At 37.9% G+C, this 23,685-nt stretch overlaps 2 protein-coding genes across 2 annotated transcripts in view; one reads left to right on the forward strand and one right to left on the reverse strand.

The window, feature by feature from the left end:
- The window catches only part of LOC132178595 (cullin-1-like), a 97,913-nt gene that overhangs the window by 65,122 nt on the left and 9,106 nt on the right, over positions 1–23,685 (forward strand). The window contains exon 11 of the mRNA XM_059591051.1: positions 14,461–14,507. Within this exon, the coding sequence (XP_059447034.1) occupies positions 14,461–14,507 (47 nt within the window). The remainder of the gene's footprint in view (positions 1–14,460; positions 14,508–23,685) is intronic.
- LOC132178596 (F-box protein CPR1-like) lies at positions 5,486–7,248 on the reverse strand. Its single transcript, XM_059591052.1, has one exon. It carries the CDS (start codon positions 7,169–7,171, stop codon positions 5,906–5,908), a length of 1,266 nt encoding a protein of 421 aa, XP_059447035.1. The 5' UTR covers positions 7,172–7,248; the 3' UTR covers positions 5,486–5,905.

The raw sequence follows: 23,685 nt of genomic DNA on the forward strand, positions 1-23,685 counted from the left end.
TAAGCGGTGTTATCCGGGGTGAAGTTCTTCAAGTTTGCTCTCGACGAGTGTTCGAAGAAAGAAGACGCTCATGGGGCCGCATTGATTTGGGTCGCAATGGTGGGTGATATTGGTTTTAGACCCGATACCCAGATGTATAATTTGGTCATTGCTTTATATTGTCCATGTAAGGGTACATATTTAGCGAAAAGGTTGTTAGATGAGATGGTTTATTATGGGTCATTTTTGGATTCGCAAACTTATAAAGTGGTGTTTCAGTACTTGGTGAAGAGCAGGAGGTTAGGGGAGGCTTGTTCAATGAGATGATTAAAAATGAGTGTGTTCCAGACCATGTTAACTGTAGTTTAGCAATTAGGATTTATATGGATTCTCAGGAGTGTAATATGGCTATAAATGTTTGAAAATGCATGACAGAGAATTATAATTCTGATTTGGAGAAGACTGGGAATCTGTTGGTTTTGGGGCTTCATGATATGAATATAGGGCTGGGTATCGATCATATCGGTCCGGTTAATGGGTTTATCGGTCGGTAACCGATAAGTTATTGGTTAACCAAATCCTAACCGATAAAAAATGTTACCGAAAATTATCGGTCATATTGGTAATCGGTTAACAGGTCGGTTAAATCGATTTTTTGTGGGCTTTTTATTGAGCTTTTAACTGGTTGCTAATTGGGCCAAAAATTAATTGTTTTGGAGGCCCAAATACGTTTTGTTGAGCTAAAGCCTAAAATAGCTTATTAAAAATTAGTTATTTTGGGGTATATTTTTGGCTAAAATAGCTTATTGAAGCTTTTTTTTATTATTATTATTGATCCACTACAATATAAAATAAAAACCAAAACGATGTCGTTTTGGTTTCAATAATAAATATAAAATTATAAAAAATTAAAAATTAAAAAAACTTATCGGTCATATCAGTCATATCAGTTTTTCGATAACAAATTATTAATCGACCGATTACCGACCGATAAGCTTATCAGTGTAAAATTTTTAACCGATTACCGACTAATAACTATCGGTTACGTTTACTATCGGTTCGGCTAAATTCGGTAATCGGTAACCGGTTAATCTGCCCACCCCTATGAATAGGCTCCCAGAAGCAGTCATACGTGGAAGTTCCAAGGACAATATTGTGACATGGTTTTATCTTTGTTTTGATGGGATCATTTCACATGGTCTAGACTTGTAAATAGGATTGTATAACTTGAAACTAAGATTGTATAACTTGAATTAGAAAAGTGCAAATAGAATTCGATGACATTAACTAGCTAACAACTACTTTAGAAGGCATCAGTATGGATCAGTTGAGTCAGCTATCTGACAAATTTATCCTTTCTTCATTATATACACCAATAATCTTCAAGGAGAAAAAAATAAATAAATAAATAAATAAATAAATTAAAAAAAAAAAGAAAAAAAAAAGAAGAAGATGTAATTTTGTGGAATCCAGAGATTTATGCCTAATTTTGTGGAATCCAGAGAACTTACCTAGTTTCTGGCAACTTTTAGGAAGGAAACAGTTTTCAAATCCTTTACGTGGCTCTCTTTGTTGGACTGCAACCATTGTCTGGGAGGGGGAAAGAGTAACGCTTCAATCGATTGTGTCATTAAAGAAGCTGGATTCTTGGTTTTGGCTCCTCACTGGTGACTTCTTGGCTGTATGTTCCTGTCACCCTGAGAATGTTGCTATTTCTGCTGCACATCAGTTACAAAAAAGCATTGAGAACCACCATGTGGCAAGCATTTTGTGGTAGCTCAGGTGAACCACAAAACTGTCTGATTTGTTGATTTGGCTGTTTGATTCAAATTGAATTCTAAGATGATGGGTCAGTTTGGAGATATTGTGTATGAGAGAGTATTTAGATCAAGAGGTCAACTATTATCCAATCAAAACTGATTATTTTCTGTACTTGGTCCTGCAACTGTGCAACTTATCAGATGGTGGATATTTATCTAAAAATTCAGTTGGAAATTGTCACAAATTACAAGATTTCAGTGCTCATTGTTAGAGTGAAGTTTCTAGTAATGAGGCATAGTAAATTTTCTTGCAAGTTTATCTGTTGAAATTGGAAAGTTAATGCATAGGATTTCTTCCTAGTTATTGCTTGGTTTTTACTAATCCAACGGAAAATCTATATTGTAAGGTGCAATTTGGTGTTATTCATAAAAACCAATAAGTTACAAGTTGGTGTTGAGTGTTTTTCACCACTGGAAGTGCATATAGAACTACTGTTTGCATCATTTGACGCAAATATTACACTGTTTAGATCTCGAAGGAAATAAATACCATGGCCACAAATGGAGCCTTTACATTGGAGTGCCTAAATTCTGTAAGTGTCTGTGTTCATTGCAATATAAACACTTCTGTATACTTGGTCTAAAGTTCATTTTTATCTATTCTCCTTTTAGTTCCCTTCTCTTTTTGGGGAGAAGGTGATTGGTATCTGGGACCTCATGACACTGCAAAATTTTGCAGATGCATGATTAATGATTGAAAAAAGATTTGGAGGAGAACAAGGATTTTTTATGATCGATTGCCAGACATCGCTTAGAAATTTTGGTTGTCTATCTCTGTAGACATTCTATCAAAGTAGAAATTGTGTTTATCTACATTTGGCTGCCCTTTTCTTTTTCATGTAAATGAGCTTGTCAATTTGTTTGCCACAGAAAGGAATACTCTTCGGGTTGCCGCTTGTTGTTTATTGATCTTCGCCTAAATATAACAGGTTTTATTATTAAGTGCATTAAAGGCGGCATTCTTCTGAAGATTTTTTGCTGTTGGTGGTGAGGAATGCACATCTTTGTACTTGTCATTTTCTCATATTAATCTATGGATCCTTTTTATGGAGAATCTACGATTCATCAATTATAATTTGTAACACATTTCCAGTCTCCTTGACCATCATCTTAGGAATATTGTAATTTGATTGCTGGGTTTTATGTTCATAATCTACATGGATATATTTCACTTGTAAAACTGTAAGGATCTGATTAAAATGCTCTTTCTGACCAGTTGAATTCTGTAAATAGGTCCCATTTATATGTTAAATTTACTGTTTCTAAATTGCAATCTATAGTCTATCATCTTCAGTTTGGAGTCAGTTGGGCCATGGAGTAGATTATTTGCTTGCTGGGCGGTGAGTTGAGGGTACAAATTCTGGAAATTGTTTGTTGGAACATGGAAAGCCACTGATTATGTGGTTCAATTGACGGGGATTATACATATTTACTAAGATGTTGATTTCCTTTTGTCAAAAATTGAGATGAGGTGGGAAACTTATTGAGTAGAAGGTTATAATTTTTTATTTTCTTGGTGCTCTATATGTAAATTAATAGTGTGACCATTCTTTTCTATTATGGTGAGGCTATGTTACCTTGAGAAAGTAGAGAAACTATTCTTGCATTTAATTAGATTTGGCTAATTTTTGTTTTCTCTGTTGTCTTTTTTTGATAAGTATGTTTATTCTGTTATCATTTCATTGTCTTGGGTTATTTTTCTAGTATAACCTCTTTTAATGGTTCTATAATTTTTGTTTTCTCTGTTGTCTTTTTTTGATAAGTATGTTTATTCTGTTATCATTTCATTGTCTTGGGTTATTTTTCTAGTATAACCTCTTTTAATGGTTCTATAATTGGTACGCATTTGATTCCAAACCGGTGCCACTCACAGGGTGGACTGTTAAGTCTCATGGTCTTAAGTTGTCTTCCGTCATGTACATCCTAGTTGAAGTGGTTGTTTCTGTTTCATTGGTTGATCAACTCCTCATTTCATGATCTACCTCCTTCTTCTTATTTTTTATTTTTTATTTCTTTATACTTCTGTCTTTCTGTCTCATGTTATGGGTTATGTCCAATATTATGTGGTTCTTCTAGTTGCTTGTATTGTAGTATGTTTGTTCTAGATACTTTATTTGTTATTTATAACATAATAGATAAATATATAATGATCATATGGATCTCTATATATTACTCAAAACTGGTTTTTGTGTAGATTAAATTTATATATTTTTGAATTTCAGAAGATAGAAGTCAACTTTGAAGCACTTCGTGATGTGACAGACTATTTTAGTGAAATGAATCCTTACTTTTACTCCACAAAATGTTCTATACACTAGAGTTTCTGACTATTGAATACTCATTATGTTCATTACAATTCATGATATAGAATGTTGGCCTATATACATAATAATATATATATAAAGTCCTATTCTATAGATTGTGCTTTGCTTAATTAGCCTTCTCTCGTACAATTATTTCCTTTCTCTTCTTTTATCTTCTCTGAGTCGCACCACAAGTCTTTCTTTAAACAATTCCCGCACTATCGTGTAGCATGTACTTCATTGAGTAAAACTAGAGTTTCAACAAAAATATTCTTTGCAAAAAGAGATCCGTTGAATTGATCACTTCTTATTCTTAGATTTTTAATCAATTTATAGGTCTTGAGATCATATAACAAGCCCATAGACCCTTTTCTCTTTCCAAATTCCAAAATCATTTCGTTGTTCCACAAACTGAACATCGGCCAAAACCATCCATCTTTCTATTTCAATTAAATATTTTAGTTTACATTTTTGGAACAAGTAGTAATTTAATAGGTTATGTTATGTTATGGAGATTAACATCTTAGAGCGTCTTTCAAATATAGCATGTCACTTAAATTAAAACTTAAGCTTATAGATTTGAAAAGTTACCTATCTTGAGTATCGTCACTTAACTTGTATAACAGCAAACAACAAGCAACAGAGTCCAACAAATTCAGGACACTGGTGATGCATTAAATAAATGATGACAAGTGATGCTGATATGGCAATGTTAGTAATCTTTCTTCAGTCTTGAACTCCTTTTCGAACGATTTCAACAAGACCACCGAATGAGCCAATTTAAAACTAACAAATTTTTGAATGTAAGGTTTGTTTAAAAAAAAAAAAAAAAAAAAAAAAGCTAACAAGATTTATTAATTGTTTACTCATTAGAGACTTTCTTTTCTGCAGTGAATTTTTAGAGGAGGTTGGAAATTTTGATTGTGGACTTTTACTTGATGGAGTTTTTCTTGATGACTTTAGGATGTTTTTTGGTAATTAATATGGATGTCCAACATCTGATATATATATATATATATATATATAATCTCTATAACCATATATATGGTTATAGAAATTTATGTGATGAAATTATTAGTTGCTCCGATTGTTCTATATATTTGATTATGAACATTGTTGCAGACATATATAGCTTTTATCATGCCTTGGGGATTGGGGCGTGACAGAGATTCTATATATGTTATATCCATCTCACATGTTACTTATTTGATTAACAGGTGAATGGATGGTTCTCGTTACAAGAATGACAACAATGACATAGGTTGGGATTATATGGGCGTCAACCAAATTCTTTGACATGTCATATACAAAGAATATCAAAACCTAGCTGGCTCGGATAACATTCAGATATTTGCACTATAAATGAGAATGAAATACACCAGCAAAGGATCATTATTTCCATTTTATTGTTCTAACAAAGGACAAAAACAAGAAAAGTACCAACAACCTCATGAGCACAAATGATTTGACTTCTCTAGACGTACCCCTGAACTCGGATTATGGCTCATTCCACCATTCCATATTCCACTAACAAACAAGAAAAAGTAACATAGCCTAATACATCACTCAACATGACACTTTTAATGTAAAACTGAAAGTGCATATTAATTATATCATACTACATCATAGTAAATGCATATTACAATATCATAGAAATTGCCATAGTTCAAGTATAAGCATAAGTCATGACCAATGTTCCTTTGTGACAGAATGATGCAATGAAAATAATCATCTGTCTCACTACCTCTCAGTCTCCGACTTTACACTTGCAATACCAATCTATATATATTGTGCTTTGCTTAATTAGCCTTCTCCTCTCAAACAATTCTTTCTTTTCTCTTCTTCGATCTTCTCTGAGCCACACCACATGTCTTTCCTTACACAATTCTTGCACTCTCGTATAGCATGTACTTCATTGAGTAAAACTAGAGTTTCAACAAAAGTATTATTGGCATGAAGATATCTGTTGACTTTATCACTTCTTATTCTTAGATTTGTAATCAATTTATGGGTCTTGAGATCATATAACAAGCCCATAGACCCTTTTCTCATTTTCAATTCCAAAATCATTTTGTTGTTCCAAAAACTGAACATTGGCCTAAGCCACCCACCATCTTTAAGGGTAAGTTGTTTAGTCCAAGACTCTACTACGCCATATTCCTTCATCAACCAAACACTAGCATCTTGCAAATTATCCTCCAGTAAAGAAAGCAATCCACCAGAAACCCCAATTGTAGTAAAATCTTCATCCAAACTACTTAGACAATCCGGAAGCTTCATCACTCGGAATTCCTCATCACACATATGAAACAACAAAACCACCAATTCAGGAAGATCGGACCCCATATCTCTTTTATGATATCCAACCCAGTGGCTTGCCCCATTCACTAAAGCCTGCCTATTATTTGGTATGGCATATTGAAAATCTTCGGAAACCCTAACAGTCTCCCAAGTGCCTGTGCGAAGTTTATAAAGCTCCGCATGAGATAGAAATGGCACCGTGGATAATCTACTACCTAACTCGGCAATTAACACCATTCTCAGCACCTTGTAATCATTACTTGTATGATCAAAACCGAACCCGTAAATAAGGTATTTTCTGTCGGTTCTATCAAACTTGTAAGGTTGAGAAAGAGTCATAGACATTCTAATTGCAGGGTTCCATAGAACTAGGGACGCCAAACCATTTTTTCTAACCAAAGGCGCAAAAAGTAATAGTCTCTTGCAATCAAGGACCACTTCATAACTTCCGCCTCTAATTTGGCATGGATATTCAAGTTTTTGAAACTCGTTGAATGAATCATTGATATGGAATAATTGGTATTGCCTATCCGTCACTCCGTCTTCTTGATATGCGTAGCAATGTAGAAGGTGGTGAGCGTGATTGTGGGTGCTCTCACTATGATGGGCGTGCATTGAAATAAATGTAGGGCTAGAGATAATGGATTTCCATGATTTTGAAACACACTGGAATCTTAAAAGCGATTTCACGGGTAGGCTTACCAGGATTTCAATCCAAAGATCGTCTGGAACTGGAAGTCGAAGCGCAAGCCGACGCCGGTTTGACATCTCAAAGCGGTGCGTATGCGGCTCGAAGAAGAAAACAATCCGAAGGCTCAGATTTTTCTCTGTTTTTTACACCCAAAGCAGAGGCTCTTTCTTTGTGTTTTATAGAGTAAGATTAAAAGTCGGCGAAAATCAAAACACGAAACCCAATAGGAAAAGTAAAGAAGGGTGGGGCCGTGTATCAAATAAATATATTTACTTAATATACCGTGAGTTATTTATCAGCTCAAGCAAGTATTGTTATCTATCTTCTTTGAAAATACGAAAAGTAAATAAATATATAATATTTTAATAAATTTTTATAGAATTTTCTCTAATAATAATAATAAAAAAAAAAAAAAGCATTTGGAAAAGAGTCAAATGTTTTGTATAATTTTCTCTCAACATTTTTTTTTTTTCCGTAAAATTTCATTTAAAACCATTTTTTTAATTACTTATTAAATATAGAATGACTTATCACTTGATTTACAAACCAAATAATAAGACTTAAAAATGGAAATTTTTCATATTCTTCTAACTCTAATGGACGTTGGAGAAAAAATTATGCATGTTGGAAAATTTTATGCAGGTTTGACTTTGATGCATATAAAAATTGGACTTTCAAAAAAAAAATAAACATGATGAACTTTTCAATTATTGATGGACGTTGAGACTTTTCATAAATATGAATAGTGACTTTTAATTAGTAATTACTATTACCATAAATTATTAAAATGATCCTCTCTATTTCTTTTGAAATTGAGAGGAACCGGTTAGGCAAAAATAAGAGGGTAAGATGGTCTTTTCAATTGAACTAACCGGATCATTTCCTTTCCTTTCAAATGAAATGAAGAGCATCCCATTCCCATAAATTAGGGGCCTTAATTATATACTATTAAAAATAAATCTTTCACCCATTTTGCACTTTGGGATTGCGTTTAAAAAATATAATTTTTAAGTCAAAAAATGTTTTTTAGGGAAAGCTTTATTTTTAAGCTTTTGCCAAAAGTGCGTTTTGCACTTTTTTTTTAGGTTTTTTTAACCCTTAAAAACACTTTTAATTTTTTTTACTAAATGACTACTTTTTTCCTCAAACGGGCTTTTTGAGTGTTAAACGCACTTTTAGGTCACTCAAACGCAATCCCAAGCAGGCCCTAAGCAATAATTCCCAAACAGAGTGCTACAAAATTAAGTAATAACCCAAGACATGGTAAGTGGATGACTAAGAACATGTTTGGGATTATATTTGAGAAATAGAGCTTTTAAGTCAAAAAGTGTTTTTGAGTAAAAGCTTCATTTTTAAGCTTTTGCCAAAAATGTTTTGCGAATTTTTAGGCTTTTTGGACCCTTAAAAGCACTTTTAAATAATTTTACCGAACGAATTCTTTTTTTTTTTTTTTTTCAAACGGACTTTTTAGTGTTAAAAGCATTTTTAAGCCTCTCAAACACAATCTCAAACAGGCCCTAAGTTATGAGACTTCATATTATTGCTAGGAAATGATCTTTTATCTTTTTTGTTTGTTTATTTGAGTTAAGGTCCAAAGATTTTAGATACTGTAAGCTAGGAAATAATGTTTTTAATTTTTTTCTATTGACAGCGGGGAACAAGGAAAACCCGAAAAAGGAAGCAACTTAAAACTTGATTAGGCACTAAAAAGACTATTACTTTTTTTTGTTTTTATCTGCACCTTGCTTTATTTTACATCAATTTGTTCTTAAATCAAGAATGGAAGCAATAATATAATACATACCATTTTTTCACAGTACCAAAAATATGACGTTAATAGAAGCTATCTAGGATTATACAAACCTAATTTTCACCGTATAAAAATATCAGGTTTTGAAAGAAAATAAATGTCATTACTTAGTATCAAGGTCCATATACCTACTTCTTGAGTGTCCCTCATGAAAACATTTTGAACGAATTTGAATCAGAAAGAGTAACTCAATATTGAAGATCAAGAATCTCAATTTTGGGCACAACATATATGTTGGGGAGAAAATTAGTTTGCCAAGAGCGAGGCTCAGAGTCACCTGTAGCAGGTTGCTCATCAAGTCCTCCTCGCCTAGTAGACATGTCTCAAGGGCCCCACCGAGCACGTCCCATTTATGGCGTGATCTCGCCTTTCGTACTAACCACCGCGTATAAACCAGACTCAAGCACGCCTCTCCTGCACGGGGGATACAGGCCACACTTCTCCACTGACAGAGGTGGGCCCACGGCAAGGCAAGACCATACCGATCCAATCACAAGGACACTCGTACGAGGGTGACCAACATGACAAACGCATGTCCTTGCCCCTCCAAATAAGAGATATCGACCATTCCTTGTAAGATATGGTACTATGTACACGTATGCAAGACGTGCTGTAATCAGACATATTCTCTCACACACACACACACACACACACACATATATATATATATATATATATATATATATGAACCACTAATAAGATAAGGAAAATTATTCATGAAACTAAGCTCTTGTTCTGACGGAGCTCCCACTTCTCCTTCTCCACCCCAAGTTAAAACGTCTACCTAGTTATAAACTACGCTTCAGTACACCACGTCACCTTAGTCAAACCTAAGTTTTCCAAGGTGACCGAAAACTGTGTTAACAGTTTGGCGCCGTCTGTGGGAAGAGACACGCAAAGCGCTGTAGCTCATTCCACTAAAACAAGTATGCCGGCCACCGAAGAACATGTGCACGACGGTGGACCTTCTGCTCTGTCGTCACTTATGCAACTTGAAATTACCAGCTCTTTCACTTTGGTAACACCCTCAAACACAGTCTTTACCCAAACCGGACCTTTTGTCAGAACCAGGCGTGGTGGTGACACTAGAGCTTCCGAAGCCAGTGACCCCCAAGTGACCTACCTTACCTCCCAGTTGGAGCTGGAGCAAGGGCGAGTCCGTGATCTCACATGGAAAAATGAAGAGCTATCGCGTCAAGCCCACACTAGAGAACCTCCTCCAGAGTTGCAGGGTAGCAGAGAGCAGGATCAGGAAGACAAAGACCGCCGCGAATATGTTGGAGCCATACTGGAAATGTACTACAGCGGAGTGAGCACGACAGCTACGAGTCAACCCTCGGAGGAGAATATTATAGCGGTTTCACCTACGGAGACCAGAGCGGTCACGGTTCTTGGGGTACTTATGGAGTTTAGGATGACTTCGGTTACCAAAGTAACTATGGCCACTAAGGTTACGGTCATTATCACCCCTATGGTGGGCCAGAAGATCTACTCTATAGAAGCAACCAGTACCAAGATGAAAGCATTTATGACCCTTACGCCAGGGGGTATTCAGAGTATGCGGAGCCATACGAGCCGATCAACCACTACATGCAATACGCCCCTGAGTATGGCGAAAGGATAATGTACGAGCACTAAGACTATGAGGAGTATAACCCGCCAAATGAGGAAACCGGAGCCGTAGAAGGAACTCATGGGCGACGTAGGTGGAGCGTAGACAGGAAGGTGAAAGCCAGCAACAAGCAGCTCAGCCCTTGGCACATTAGGAAGATTGGCAAACTATGTATAGCGAGTTAAAAGATGAATATAAGGCTATGGCTCACCAGATGAAGGGAAAGCAAACCGCGATAGAAGATGTACTGGAGAGCACGAACCTGCCCTTTACGCAGCAAGTGCTGAGTCATCCATTACCAGCTAAGTTTAAAGTCCCAACTGTAGCTCCTTATGATGGAACTGCTGACCACATGGAACATCTCGAGTCATTCTGAATCGCGATCCGAGGAATAGCAGACGAGATCGCCTGCCGAGCCTTTCCTCTAACTTTGACGGGATCCGCCGGTGAGTGGTTCGCCAACCTTCACCTGAACTCCATAGACAACTTCACGAACCTCGCTATGCATTTCTTGACCCAGTTCATGTCCATGCACAGGTGGAAGATGTCTGTCGCCTACCTGATGACAGTACAACAGAAAGATTCAGAGTCCTTCAAGGATTATATGGAGCATTTCTAGAAGGAAAGGCTTGGGGTCGCAACAGCACCGGGGAACCTTATACTCATGGCCCTGTTAAACGGGATCCATGCCCAGAGTCCAGTGGTCATGGAAGTGGCACGCAAACCCTCGGTGGATATCCAAGAATTCATGGAGAAGGTAGCCAAATTTGTAAACGAATAAGAATCCATACAGGCCTTGACAGCGGCAAGGAGAACCACGAGAAGGGCCCTGAAGAGGGACGTCCCCAAAGTTAGCTTGTCGCCAAAGAAGGGACTATTCGGCAAGAAAGGCTAGAAGGGGAAGCAGGTCGCCCTGCGAGAACTCAACCTCACCCCGCTAAATGCCAGCCTAGTTGAAGTTCTACGCGAGGTCATGGCGATACGGGAGGCGAGGTGACCTCAGCCTATGCATGGCCCCGCAGACAAGCGAAACGTGAGCAGATACTGCGAGTATCATCGGGAATACGGCCACGACATAGAAGACTGCATCTCACTGAAGATAGAAATAAATAGGCTTATCATGAATGGTAAACTCGCCAGGTTTGTGGCAGACCAGAGACGGGCACCCCCATATGCAGTTGGACGTCGCCGATAAAAGGATAGAAGGCCCCGGCCATGGGCTCGCGGCTGCGACAACAGGGCCCGAAGGTTTGAGGGCGGCCAAGAAGGAGAACACCCTGCGAAAGAGCAGGACATAGTCCGTAGCCTGTGTAGGAATGTGGGCGAAGGACTCTAGTAACAGGATGACCTAGGCTACGTAGAAGAGGACTCGAAAGAAGAGCAATCCCTCATAGTCCATGGCCAGGATGGTTGCCAAGATGTAGTGTGAAGGTGACAGCTGGACAACCGCATCGTTGTCCACAACAGACCTATTGGCAATATAAATACGATTGCTGGGGGGTTCGTTGGAGGTGGAGAGTCTAGTTTGGCTCGGAGGAGCCATGCTCGAAGTCTCTCTTCAAGAGAAGTTTTCTCTGTGGCAAGGCCATCGAAAGCACAAAGAATGGAAGCTCAACCAATCATCTTCACGGATGACGACCTCCAGGGAATCATGTTTCCCCACGATGACGCTCTAGTGGTAACCCTCCTCATCTTCAACTATAATGTTCGCAAAGTTCTTGTAGACACTGGTAGCCCTATGAATATCCTTTATATGAGCTCTTTTGAGAAGATGACCACAGACAAGGGTAGGATACTGTCAATGACTGCCCCCTAATGAGATTTAGTGGCGACCCGTGGGAGCAATATCGCTCTCGGTCATCGCAGGATTTGAACAGACCCAGGCAATAGTCATGGCCGACTTTATTGTTGTGAACAAGCCCTCCACCTACAATGCCATCATCAGCAGGCCAATGTTGAATGCGCTGAAAGCAGTTGTGTCAACGTTTCATCTAGCCATGAAGTTCTCTATGGAGTCGGGAGTAGGGGTAGTCAAGAAGCAGCACGGTTTTGCTACAACGCCACACTGAAAGAACCCCGCTTGAATGAGGCACTTGCAGTCGCGATGGAGTTACGCGACGAGCACAAGCTGTGCTAGGGCGAGCCCGTAGAAGATTTGGTAGAGTTGCCAGTTGATGGCCTGGGTAGGGTTATGAAGATAGGATTGGAAATGACCAGCGAGGCGAGGACCAGCCTCGCACAGTTCTTGTGAGGGAATTTAGATGTGTTTGCGTGGACTCACCAAGACATGCTGGGTGTCGACCCCGCTGTAATTACTCACAGGTTGAATGTGGATCCCGTCGCCAAGCCGGTAAAGCAAAAACCAAGGTTCACCTCAATGGATCGCAGCAAGGCCATAGTAGCAGTGGTCAAAAAGCTCAAGCAGACAAAGTTCATTAGGGATGTTAGATTTCCCTATTGGGTGTCTAATGTCATCATGGTCAAGAAGCACGACGGAAGATGGAGGATGTGTGTGGATTTTACTGACCTGAACAAAGCCTGCCCCAAAGACAGCTTCCCGCTACCCCGAATAAACTTGCTCATCAACTCAACCACGGGCCATGAATCGCTCAACTTCCTAGACGCCCTCTCAGGGTATAACCGGATTCAAATGGATGATTTGGACGAGGAGAAGACAACGTTCATTACAAACCGCGGGCTGTATTGTTACAGAGTCATGCCTTTGGACTCAAGAACGCTGGGGCAACTTACCAGAGACTGATGAACCACATGTTCAAGGATCAAATTGGAAGGAATGTCGAAGTTTACATAGACGACATGTTAGTGAAGAGCAAGCAGGCGACCAGCCATGAGAAAGACCTCGAAGAGACCTTCCAAACCTTGAGGCACTATCGCATGAAGTTGAACCCAGCCAAGTGCGCTTTCGGGGTCTTTGACGGGAAGTTCCTTGGGTTTATAGTATCCTTGAGAGGAATTTAGGCAAACCCAGAGAAGATCCAAGCGATATTGGATATGCGGCCCCCGACCAACATCAAGCAACTCTAGCAACTCACGGGTCATGTCGCGGCCCTTAATAGATTTGTGTCAAGAGCGACCGACAAATGCATGTCTTTCTTCAAGATCTTACGAAAGGCTTTTCTTTGGGGGGAAGAGTGCGATGAGGCCTTCAGGCAATAGAAAGCATATCTGTCAAGCCTGCCACTCCTCAGCAGACCACAAAAAGGAAAGCCACTCGATCTCTACCTAGTGGTTTCGCCATCCACAGTCAGTTCCGCCTTGGTAAGAGATGAAGCAGGGGTATAGCGACCCATGTATTATTCTAGCAAAGCCCTCCACGGAGTAGAGACCAGGTAATCACGATTGAAACAGTTAGCGTTCGTGCTAGTGGTGGCTGCCAGGAGACTGTGACCTTACTTTTAAGCTCACACTTTTCGGATCTTATTGGACTATCCACTCAAGCAGATCTTGCGCAAGCCCGACACTTCAGGTCGCCTGGTCAAGTAGGCGATAGAATTCGGCGAATTCGACCTGGAATACCTTCCTAGGCCCAGAAGAAGAAAGAAGTTGGCCAAAAGAATTATGGGTCATTTACATGGATGGCTCAGCGAATAAGCGAAGCAGTGGAGCAGGAGTCGTTATCAAGCCTCCAGAAGGACCAGAGCTCAGATACGCTGTCAGAATGGGGTTCAAGACCACCAACAACGAGGCAAAATACGAGGTTGTATTGGCAGGACTGGCCATAGCGATAGAGTTGGGGGCGCGAAACGTAGAGATGAGAAGAGATTCTAGCGTGATAGTGGGGCATGCTCAAGGCGAGTATGAGGCCAAAGAGGAAAGGATGCAGAAGTACCTTGTGAAGGTCAAGGAGCTTATCGCGAAACTCGAGCAGTTCACAATCAAGAAGGTACCGCGAGCCCAGAATGAACCCACAGACCAACTAGCCTGCCTCGCATTAGTGTCAGAGGTGGAGAAAGACTCCTCGCACAAACAAGTTTGCTTAATCCTAGACCCATCAATTGTTCTCGCAAAAGAAGTCGCACAAGCAGAAGTGAGACCAAAGATATCTATGTCCTTTGTTCTCACTAACAAAGTGCAGGTACACAGACGAAAGGAAAGGTGCATCGCCAAGGTGTGACGTGCAGGCAATTCAGCCAAAGGAAAAGAGCCAAGCCTAAGGCCAGGTCGCGCCTCGCCGTGGCGAGAGACTGTCGTAAGAGCATACCTTCGCCAAGGCAAGGAGACCCATCTAAGCCCAAGGCCAAGTCCTATCTCGCAATGGCATGAAACTGCCGCAAGAGCATAACTTTGCCATGACGAGGAGACCCATCTCAGCCCCAGGCCAAATCCTCTCTTGCCATGACATAAGACTGTTATAAAAGCATTCCCTTGTCATGGCCAGAAGATTAGCTTTGGTCCAACCTTGCTATACCGTAAGACTAGTTCACAAGCATACATTTGCTAGAGCGAGAAAGACCCACTTCGGATTACGCAAAGAAGCCCCGCACTTCACACAATTGCGAAGCGCAAGAGAAGCTATAAAGGAAAAACGAGGATAGCATTGGCATACACAAAGACAAAACTTGCAATAGTTTCCAAACAAAACTCCAGGTATGTCATTCCATTTTCGCAAAAACTTTTCCTTACATAATATGCGCATATGCAGTCTGAATATACAGGAAAAGCATAGATACATCCCCTAGAGTTCCTCTTCGCTGCCTAAGCTAATAAATTGAGGTCTACTTACGTATATTAACTACTCTTTTCTTTTATATTTTCTCAATGCGGGACTCAACACTCACAAGCCGAGTGTTGAGTCCCACATAGACGAAATAATCCTAAAAAATATTATAAATTGTTTTTTTATTTTATATATATATATACTTTTCCCAACTTTTTAATATTTAATTTAGGTGAAAAAATAAAATAAATTAAGCAGAGGAGAAGATGGAAGCCATGGTGGAGTCCTCGCTTGTCACCACACGCTTTCTCTTCTGGTTCTCGCCCATTTTCAAAGGCCTCGCCAACCTATGCCTCTACCTCTTCATTTCTTCTTTGCAGATCCATGACTGAATGTGGGTTTCGAATGCTATGGCTGCGAGAGATGGGAGTTTTGAAACAAAACAAAGAAGAAGAAGAAGAAAATTAACGAGAGAAAGAGAGAAAGGGTGGTGCGCTGCATTATGGAAGAGAGGACTTTGGAAGATGAAAGGGTCAGATGTGGTGAAGAGTGATTGTCAAAATGGGGAGATTTGAAGTTAGCACAGAGAAGAGAAATGGGAACGTTCCAAATTTCCAAACAAAAATTGATGTATCTGTAGAGCCACATAGAGCCTCGTCTGAAGGACGTCTAGACGAGCTGCAGTTGACAACCCAAAATGTCATGCATAACATGTTCTTTGTGAGTTACAGGTGACGTGTTAAAAACTGGTTTTTGTTGAAGAGTCACAGAGAAGTTCGTTGGCATTGCCATCCGAATACCGTCCGAACGTAAAATTATACGGAGTCTCATAGAGATCCTTGCTGGCTAGTTCGTTTGAAACATGTCCGGACGATCCAAATTTAAAGAGTAACAGAATGTCTCGTTTGCATTTGCGGTTGTATCCCGTCCGGACGGGATGGTCTTGTCTCTTGAAGATTCACAATAAGCCTTGTCTGCATACCGTCTGGACAAGATGGTTCAAGAAAACTCAGTGTCACTCGTTAGCAGTCTCGTCTTCTGTGTGTTCGAACGAAGACTTTAGTTTGATTTACAGTACTTTGCGTCTGTAGTTTCGTCAGGCAAGGCGTACGGACGTCACGTGCTAGGATCTAGTGTTAAAACAAATTTTCATCCAGAAAAGTGTGAAACTTTCCCCCATGACCACCATCCTTCAATTCTACTCCCCTCGCATCAAGGATAAGTGGTGTTATCCGAGGTGAAGTTCTTCAAGTTTGCTCTCGACGAGTGTCCGAAGAAAGACGACGCTCGTGCAGCCGCATTGATTTGGGACGCAATGGTGGGTGATATTGGTTTTAGACCCGATACCCAGATGTATAATTTGGTCATTGCTTTATATTGTCGAGGTAAGGGTACATATTTAGCGAAAAGGTTGTTAGATGAGATGGTTTATTATGGGTCATTTATGGATTCACAAACTTATAAAGTGGTGTTTCAGTACTTGGTGAAGAGCAGGAGGTTAGGGGAGGATTCAGTGATGTTCAATGAGATGATTAAAAATGAGTGTGTTCCAGACCATGTTAATTGTAGTTTAGCAGTTAGGATTTATATGGATTCTCAAGAGTATAATATGGCTATAAATGTTTGAAAATGCATGATAGACAATTATAATTCTGATTTGGAGAAGATTGGGAATCTGTTGGTTGTGGGGCTTCATGATATGAATAGGCTCCCAGAAGCAGTCATACGTGGAAGTTCCAAGGACAATATTGTGACATGGTTTTATCTTTGTTTTGATGGGATCATTTCACATGGTCTAGACTTGTAATTAGGATTGTATAACTTGTAACTAAGATTGTATAACTTGAATTAGAAAAATGCAAATAGACTTCGATGACATTAACTAGCTAACAACTACTTTGGAAGGCATCAGTCTGAATCAGTTGAGTCAGTTATCTGACAGATTTGTCATTTCTTCATTATATATACCAATAATCTTCAAAGAGAAAAAAAAGAAAAAGAAAAAAGAAAAGAAAAGTATGCAATTTTGTGGAATCCAGAGATTTATGCCTAATTTTGTGGAATCCAGAGAACTTACCTAGTTTCTGACAACTTTTAGGAAGGAAACAGTTTTCAAATCCTTTACGTGGCTCTCTTTGTTGGACTGCAACCATTGTCTGGGAGGGGGAAAAAGTAGCGCTTCAATCGATTGTTTCATTAAAGAAGCTGGATTCTTGGTTTTGGCTCCTCTCTGGTGACTTCTTGGCTGTATGTTCCTGTCACCCTGAGAATGTTGCTATTTCTGCTGCACATCAGTTACAAAAAAGCTTTGAGAACCACCATGTGGCAAGCATTTTGTGGTAGCTCAGGTGAACCACAAAATTGTCTGATTTGTTGATTTAGCTGTTTGATTCAAATTGAATTCTAAGATGATGGGTCAGTTTGGAGATATTGTGTATGAGAGAGTATTTAGATCAAGAGGTCAACTATTATCCAATCAAAACTGATTACTTTCTGTACTTGGTCCTGCAACTGAGCAACTTATTAGATGGTGGATATTTAACAAAAAATTCAGTTGGAAATGGTCACAAATTTTTACAAGATTTCAGTGCTCATTGTCAGAGTGAAGTTTCTAGTAATGAGGCATAGTAAATTTTCTTGTAGGATTTCTTCCTAGTTATTGCTTGGTTTTTACTAATCCAGCGGAAAATCTATATTGTAAGGTGCAATTTGGTGTTATTCATAAAAAACAATAAGTTTCAAGTTGGTGTTGAGTGTTTTTCACCACTGGAAGTGCATATAGAACTATTGTTTGCATCATTTGACGCTAATATTGCACTGTTTAGATCTCCAAGTAAATAAATACCATGGCCACAGATGGAGCCTTTACATTGGAATGCCTAAATTCTGTAAGTGTCTGTGTTCATTGGAATAAACACTTCTGTATACTTGGTCTAAAGTTGATTTTTATCTATTCTCCTTTTAGTTCCCTTCTCTTTTGGGAAGAAGGTGATTGGTATCTGGGACCTCATGACGCTACAAAATTTTGCAGATGCATGATTAATGATTGGAAAAAGATTTGGAGGAGAACAAGGATTTTTTATGATCGATTGCCAGACATCGCTTAGAAATTTTGGTTGTCTATCTCTGTAGACATTCTATCAAAGTAGAAATTGTGTTTATCTACATTTGGCTGCCCTTTTCTTTTTCATGTAAATGAGCTTGTCAATTTGTTTGCCATAGAAAAGAATACTCTTCGGGTTGCCGCTTGTTGTTTATTGATCTTCGCCTAAATATAACAGGTTTTATTATTAAGTGCATTAAAGGCAGCATTCTTCTGAAGATTTTTTGCTGTTGGTGGTGAGGAATGCACATCTTTGTACTTGTCATTTTCTCATATTAATCTATGGATCCTTTTTATGGAGAATCTACCATTCATCAATTATAATTTGTAACACATTTCCAGTCTCCTTGACCATCATCTTAGGAATATTGTAATTTGATTGCTGGGTTTTATGTTCATAATCTACATGGATATATTTCACTTGTAAAACTGTAAGGATCTGATTAAAATGCTCTTTCTGACCAGTTGAATTCTGTAAATAGGTCCCATTTATATGCTAAATTTACTGTTTCTAAATTGCAATCTATAGTCTATCATCTTCAGTTTGGAGTCAGTTGGGCTATTGAGTAGATTATTTGCTTGCTGGGCGGTGAGTTGAGGGTACAAATTCTTGAAATTGTTTGTTGGAACATGGAAAGCCACTGATTATGTGGTGCAATTGATGGGGCTTATACATATTTACTAAGATGTTGATTTCCTTTTGTCAAAAATTGAGATGAGGTGGGAAACTTATTGAGTAGAAGGTTATAATTTTTTTTTCTTGGTGCTCCATACGTAAATTAATAGTGTGGCCATTCTTTTCTATTATGGTGAGGCTATGTTACCTTGAGAAAGTAGAGAAACTATTCTTGCATTTAATTAGATTTGGCTAATTTTTGTTTTCTCTGTTGTCTTTTTTTTTAATAAGTATGTTTATTCTGTTATCATTTCATTTTCTTAGGTTATTTTTCTAGTATAACCTCTTTTAATGGTTCTATAATTGGTACGCATTTGATTCCAAACCGGTGCCACTCACAGGGTGGACTGTTAAGTCTCATGGTCTTAAGTTGTCTTCCTTCATGTACATCCTAGTTGAAGTGGTTGTTTCTGTTTCATTGGTTGATCAACTCCTCATTTCATGATCTACCTCCTTCTTCTTATTTTTTATTTTTTATTTCTTTATACTTCTGTCTTTCTGTCTCATGTTATGGGTTATGTCCAATATTATGTGGTTCTTCTAGTTGCTTGTATTGTAGTATGTTTGTTCTAGATACTTTATTTGTTATTTATAACATAATAGATAAATATATAATGATCATATGGATCTCTATATATTACTCAAAACTGGTTTTTGTGTAGATTAAATTTATATATTTTTGAATTTCAGAAGATAGAAGTCAACTTTGAAGCACTTCGTGATGTGACAGACTATTTTAGTGAAATGAATCCTTACTTTTACTCCACAAAATGTTCTATACACTAGAGTTTCTGACTATTGAATACTCATTATGTTCATTACAATTCATGATATAGAATGTTGGCCTATATACATAATAATATATATATAAAGTCCTATTCTATAGATTGTGCTTTGCTTAATTAGCCTTCTCTCGTACAATTATTTCCTTTCTCTTCTTTTATCTTCTCTGAGTCGCACCACAAGTCTTTCTTTAAACAATTCCCGCACTATCGTGTAGCATGTACTTCATTGAGTAAAACTAGAGTTTCAACAAAAATATTCTTTGCAAAAAGAGATCCGTTGAATTGATCACTTCTTATTCTTAGATTTTTAATCAATTTATAGGTCTTGAGATCATATAACAAGCCCATAGACCCTTTTCTCTTTCCAAATTCCAAAATCATTTCGTTGTTCCACAAACTGAACATCGGCCAAAACCATCCATCTTTCTATTTCAATTAAATATTTTAGTTTACATTTTTGGAACAAGTAGTAATTTAATAGGTTATGTTATGTTATGGAGATTAACATCTTAGAGCGTCTTTCAAATATAGCATGTCACTTAAATTAAAACTTAAGCTTATAGATTTGAAAAGTTACCTATCTTGAGTATCGTCACTTCACTTGTATAACAGCAAACAACTAGCAACAGAGTCCAACAAATTCAGGAGACTGATGATGCATTAAATAAGTGATGACAAGTTATGCTGATATGGCAATGTTAGTAATCTTTCTTCAGTCTTGAACTCCTTTTCGAACGATTTCAACAAGACCACCGAATGAGCCAATTTAAAACTAACAAATTTTTGAATGTAAGGTTTGTTTAAAAAAAAAAAAAAAAAAAAAAAGCTAACAAGATTTATTAATTGTTTACTCATTAGAGACTTTCTTTTCTGCAGTGAATTTTTAGAGGAGGTTGGAAATTTTGATTGTGGACTTTTACTTGATGGAGTTTTTCATGATGACTTTAGGATGTTTTTTGGTAATTAATATGGATGTCCAACATCTTTTATATATATATATATATATATATATATATATGGTTATAGAAATTTATGTGATGAAATTATTAGTTGCTCCGATTGTTCTATATATTTGATTATGAACATTGTTGCAGACATATATAGCTTTTATCATGCCTTTGGGGATTGGGGCATGACAGAGATTCTATATATGTTATATCCATCTCACATGTTACTTATTTGATTAACAGGTGAATGGATGGTTCTCGTTACAAGAATGACAACAATGACATGGGTTGGGATTATATGGGTGTCAACCAAATTCTTTGACATGTCATATACAAATAATATCAAAACCTAGCTAGCTCGGATAACATTCAGATATTTGTACTATAAATGAGAATGAAATACACCAACACAGGATCATTATTTCCATTTTATTGTTCTAACAAAGGACAAAAACAAGAAAAGTACCAACAACCTCATGAGCACAAATGATTTGACTTCTCTAGACGTACACCTGAACTCGGATTATGGCTCATTCCACCATTCCATATTCCACTAACAAACAAGAAAAAGTAACATAGCATAATACATTACTCAACATTCAGCAAACATTCATGTGATTCGTGTTATAGGGTATAAGATGATTAACTATTTATTAACCAATCATCAATTATTAACCAGGAATTTGCACATATTCCATTAAAATGACACTTTTAATGTAAAACTAAAAGTGCATATTAATTATATCATACTACATCATAGTAAATGCATATTACAATATCATAGAAATTGCCATAGTTCGAGTATACGCATAAGTCATGACCAATGTTCCTTTGTGACAGGATGATGCAATGAAAATAATCAACTGTCTCACTGCCTCTCAGTCTCCGACTTTACACTTGCAATACCAATCTAAATTATCTTCTTCCGCTCTCTAAGATATCCACCATTTGACTATCAAGTATCAACCAAGTTGCTAGCCAACCCGTTGGTGTATTGAACAGCATAAATTAAACATAGACAATTCATAAATCAAGAAACGGAGCCTAAATGCGACAATTGTATGAAATAACATGGTTTTTTATTCTAGATTTAACATAGTTTAGTGGCTATTTTGTTTAAAACAAGTCTGGCATTTAAAGGTCATAGGCATTGAATCTCTAACCTCATCTTCCTCCATCAAATGTAATAGATCCAACAATTGAAACCATAAAACAATTTTTACTACGAATCCAAAATTTAGCTTGAATTCATACATATATACACACAATACATAAATACATAACACAAACATACATGCATAAAGGTTTAACAAGCCATTCAATTTAAAAGTTCTTGGCGATACATATTTTTCTTGTATGCACTCTCTCTTTTTATGCATCGATCCTCACGCCAAGGCAATATGGCAATTATATGAACTTAAATAACCGATAAAATAATAACAACACAATGATAAGTTATTGCTTCAGAATTTTCATAAAGTCCTATTCTATATATTGTGCTTTGCTTAATTAGCCTTCTCCTCTCAAACAATTCTTTCTTTTCTCTTCTTCGATCTTCTCTGAGCCGCACCACAGGTCTTTCTTTACACAATTCTCGCACTCTCGTATAGCATGTACTTCATTGAGTAAAACTAGAGTTTCAACAAAAGTATTATTGGCATGAAGAGATCCGTTGACTTTATCACTTCTTATTCTTAGATTTTTAATCAATTTATGAGTCTTGAGATCATATAACAAACCCATAGACCCTTTTCTCTTTTTCAAATCTAAAATCATTTTGTTGTTCCAAAAACTGAACATTGGCCAAACCAACCCACCATCTTTAAGGGTAAGTTGTTTAGTCCAAGACTCTACTACGCCATATTCCTTCATCAACCAAACGTTGGCATCTTGCGAATTATCCTCCAGTAAAGAAAGGAATCCACCAGAAACCCCAATTGTAGTAAAATGTTCATCCAAACTACTTAGACAAGCCGGAAGCTTCATCACTCGGAATTCCTCATCACACATATGAAACAACAAAACCACCAATTCAGGAAAATCGGACCCCATATCTCTTTTATGATATCCAACCCAGTGGCTTGCCCCATTCACTAAAGCCTGCCTACTATTTGCTATAGTATATTGAAAATCTTCGGCAATCCTAACAGTCTCCCAAGTGCCTGTGCGGAGTTTATAAAGCTCCGCATGAGATAGAAACGGCGGCATGGATAATCTACTACCTAACTCGGCAATTAACACCATTCTCAGCACCTTGTAGTCACTACTTGTATGATCAAAACCGAACCCGTAAATAAGGTATTTTCTGTCGGTTCTATCAAACTTGTAAGGTTGAGAAAGAGTCATAGACATTCTAATTGCTGGGTTCCATAGAACTAGGGACGCCAAACCATTTTTTCTAACCAAAGGCGCAAAAAGTAGTAGTCTCTTGCAATCAAGGACCACTTTATAACTTCCGCCACTAATTTGGCATGGATATTCAAGTTTTTGAAACTCGTTGAATGAATCATTGATATGGAATAATTGGTATTGCATATCCATCACTCCGTCTTCTTGATATGCATAGCAATGTAGAAGGTGGTGAGCGTGATTGTGGGTGCTCTCACTATGATGGGCGTGCATTGAAATAAATGTAGGACTAGAGATAATGGATTTCCATGATTTTGAAACACACTGGAATCTTAAAAGCGATTTGACGGGTAGGCTTACCAGGATTTCAATCCAAAGATCGTCTGGAACTGGAAGTCGAAGCCCAAGCCGACGCCGGTTTGACATCTCAAAGCGGTGCGTAATGCGTATGCGGCTCGAAGAAGAAAACAATCCAAAGGCTCAGATTTTTCTCTGTTTTTTACACCCAAAGCAGAGGCTCTTTCTTTGTGTTTTATAGAAGAAGATTAGAGTCGGCGAAAATCAAACACCAAACCCAATAGGAAAAGTAAAGAAGGGTGGGGCCGTGTATCAAATAAATATATTTACTTAA

Source organism: Corylus avellana, chromosome ca4 (assembly GCF_901000735.1).
Source record: "Corylus avellana chromosome ca4, CavTom2PMs-1.0".
Lineage (NCBI taxonomy): Eukaryota > Viridiplantae > Streptophyta > Magnoliopsida > Fagales > Betulaceae > Corylus > Corylus avellana.

Coding starts and splice junctions, on each gene's coding strand:
- LOC132178596 (XM_059591052.1), bottom strand. CDS start 7,171: ATGTCAAACCGGCGTCGGCTTGCGCTTCGACTTCCAGTTCCAGACGAT.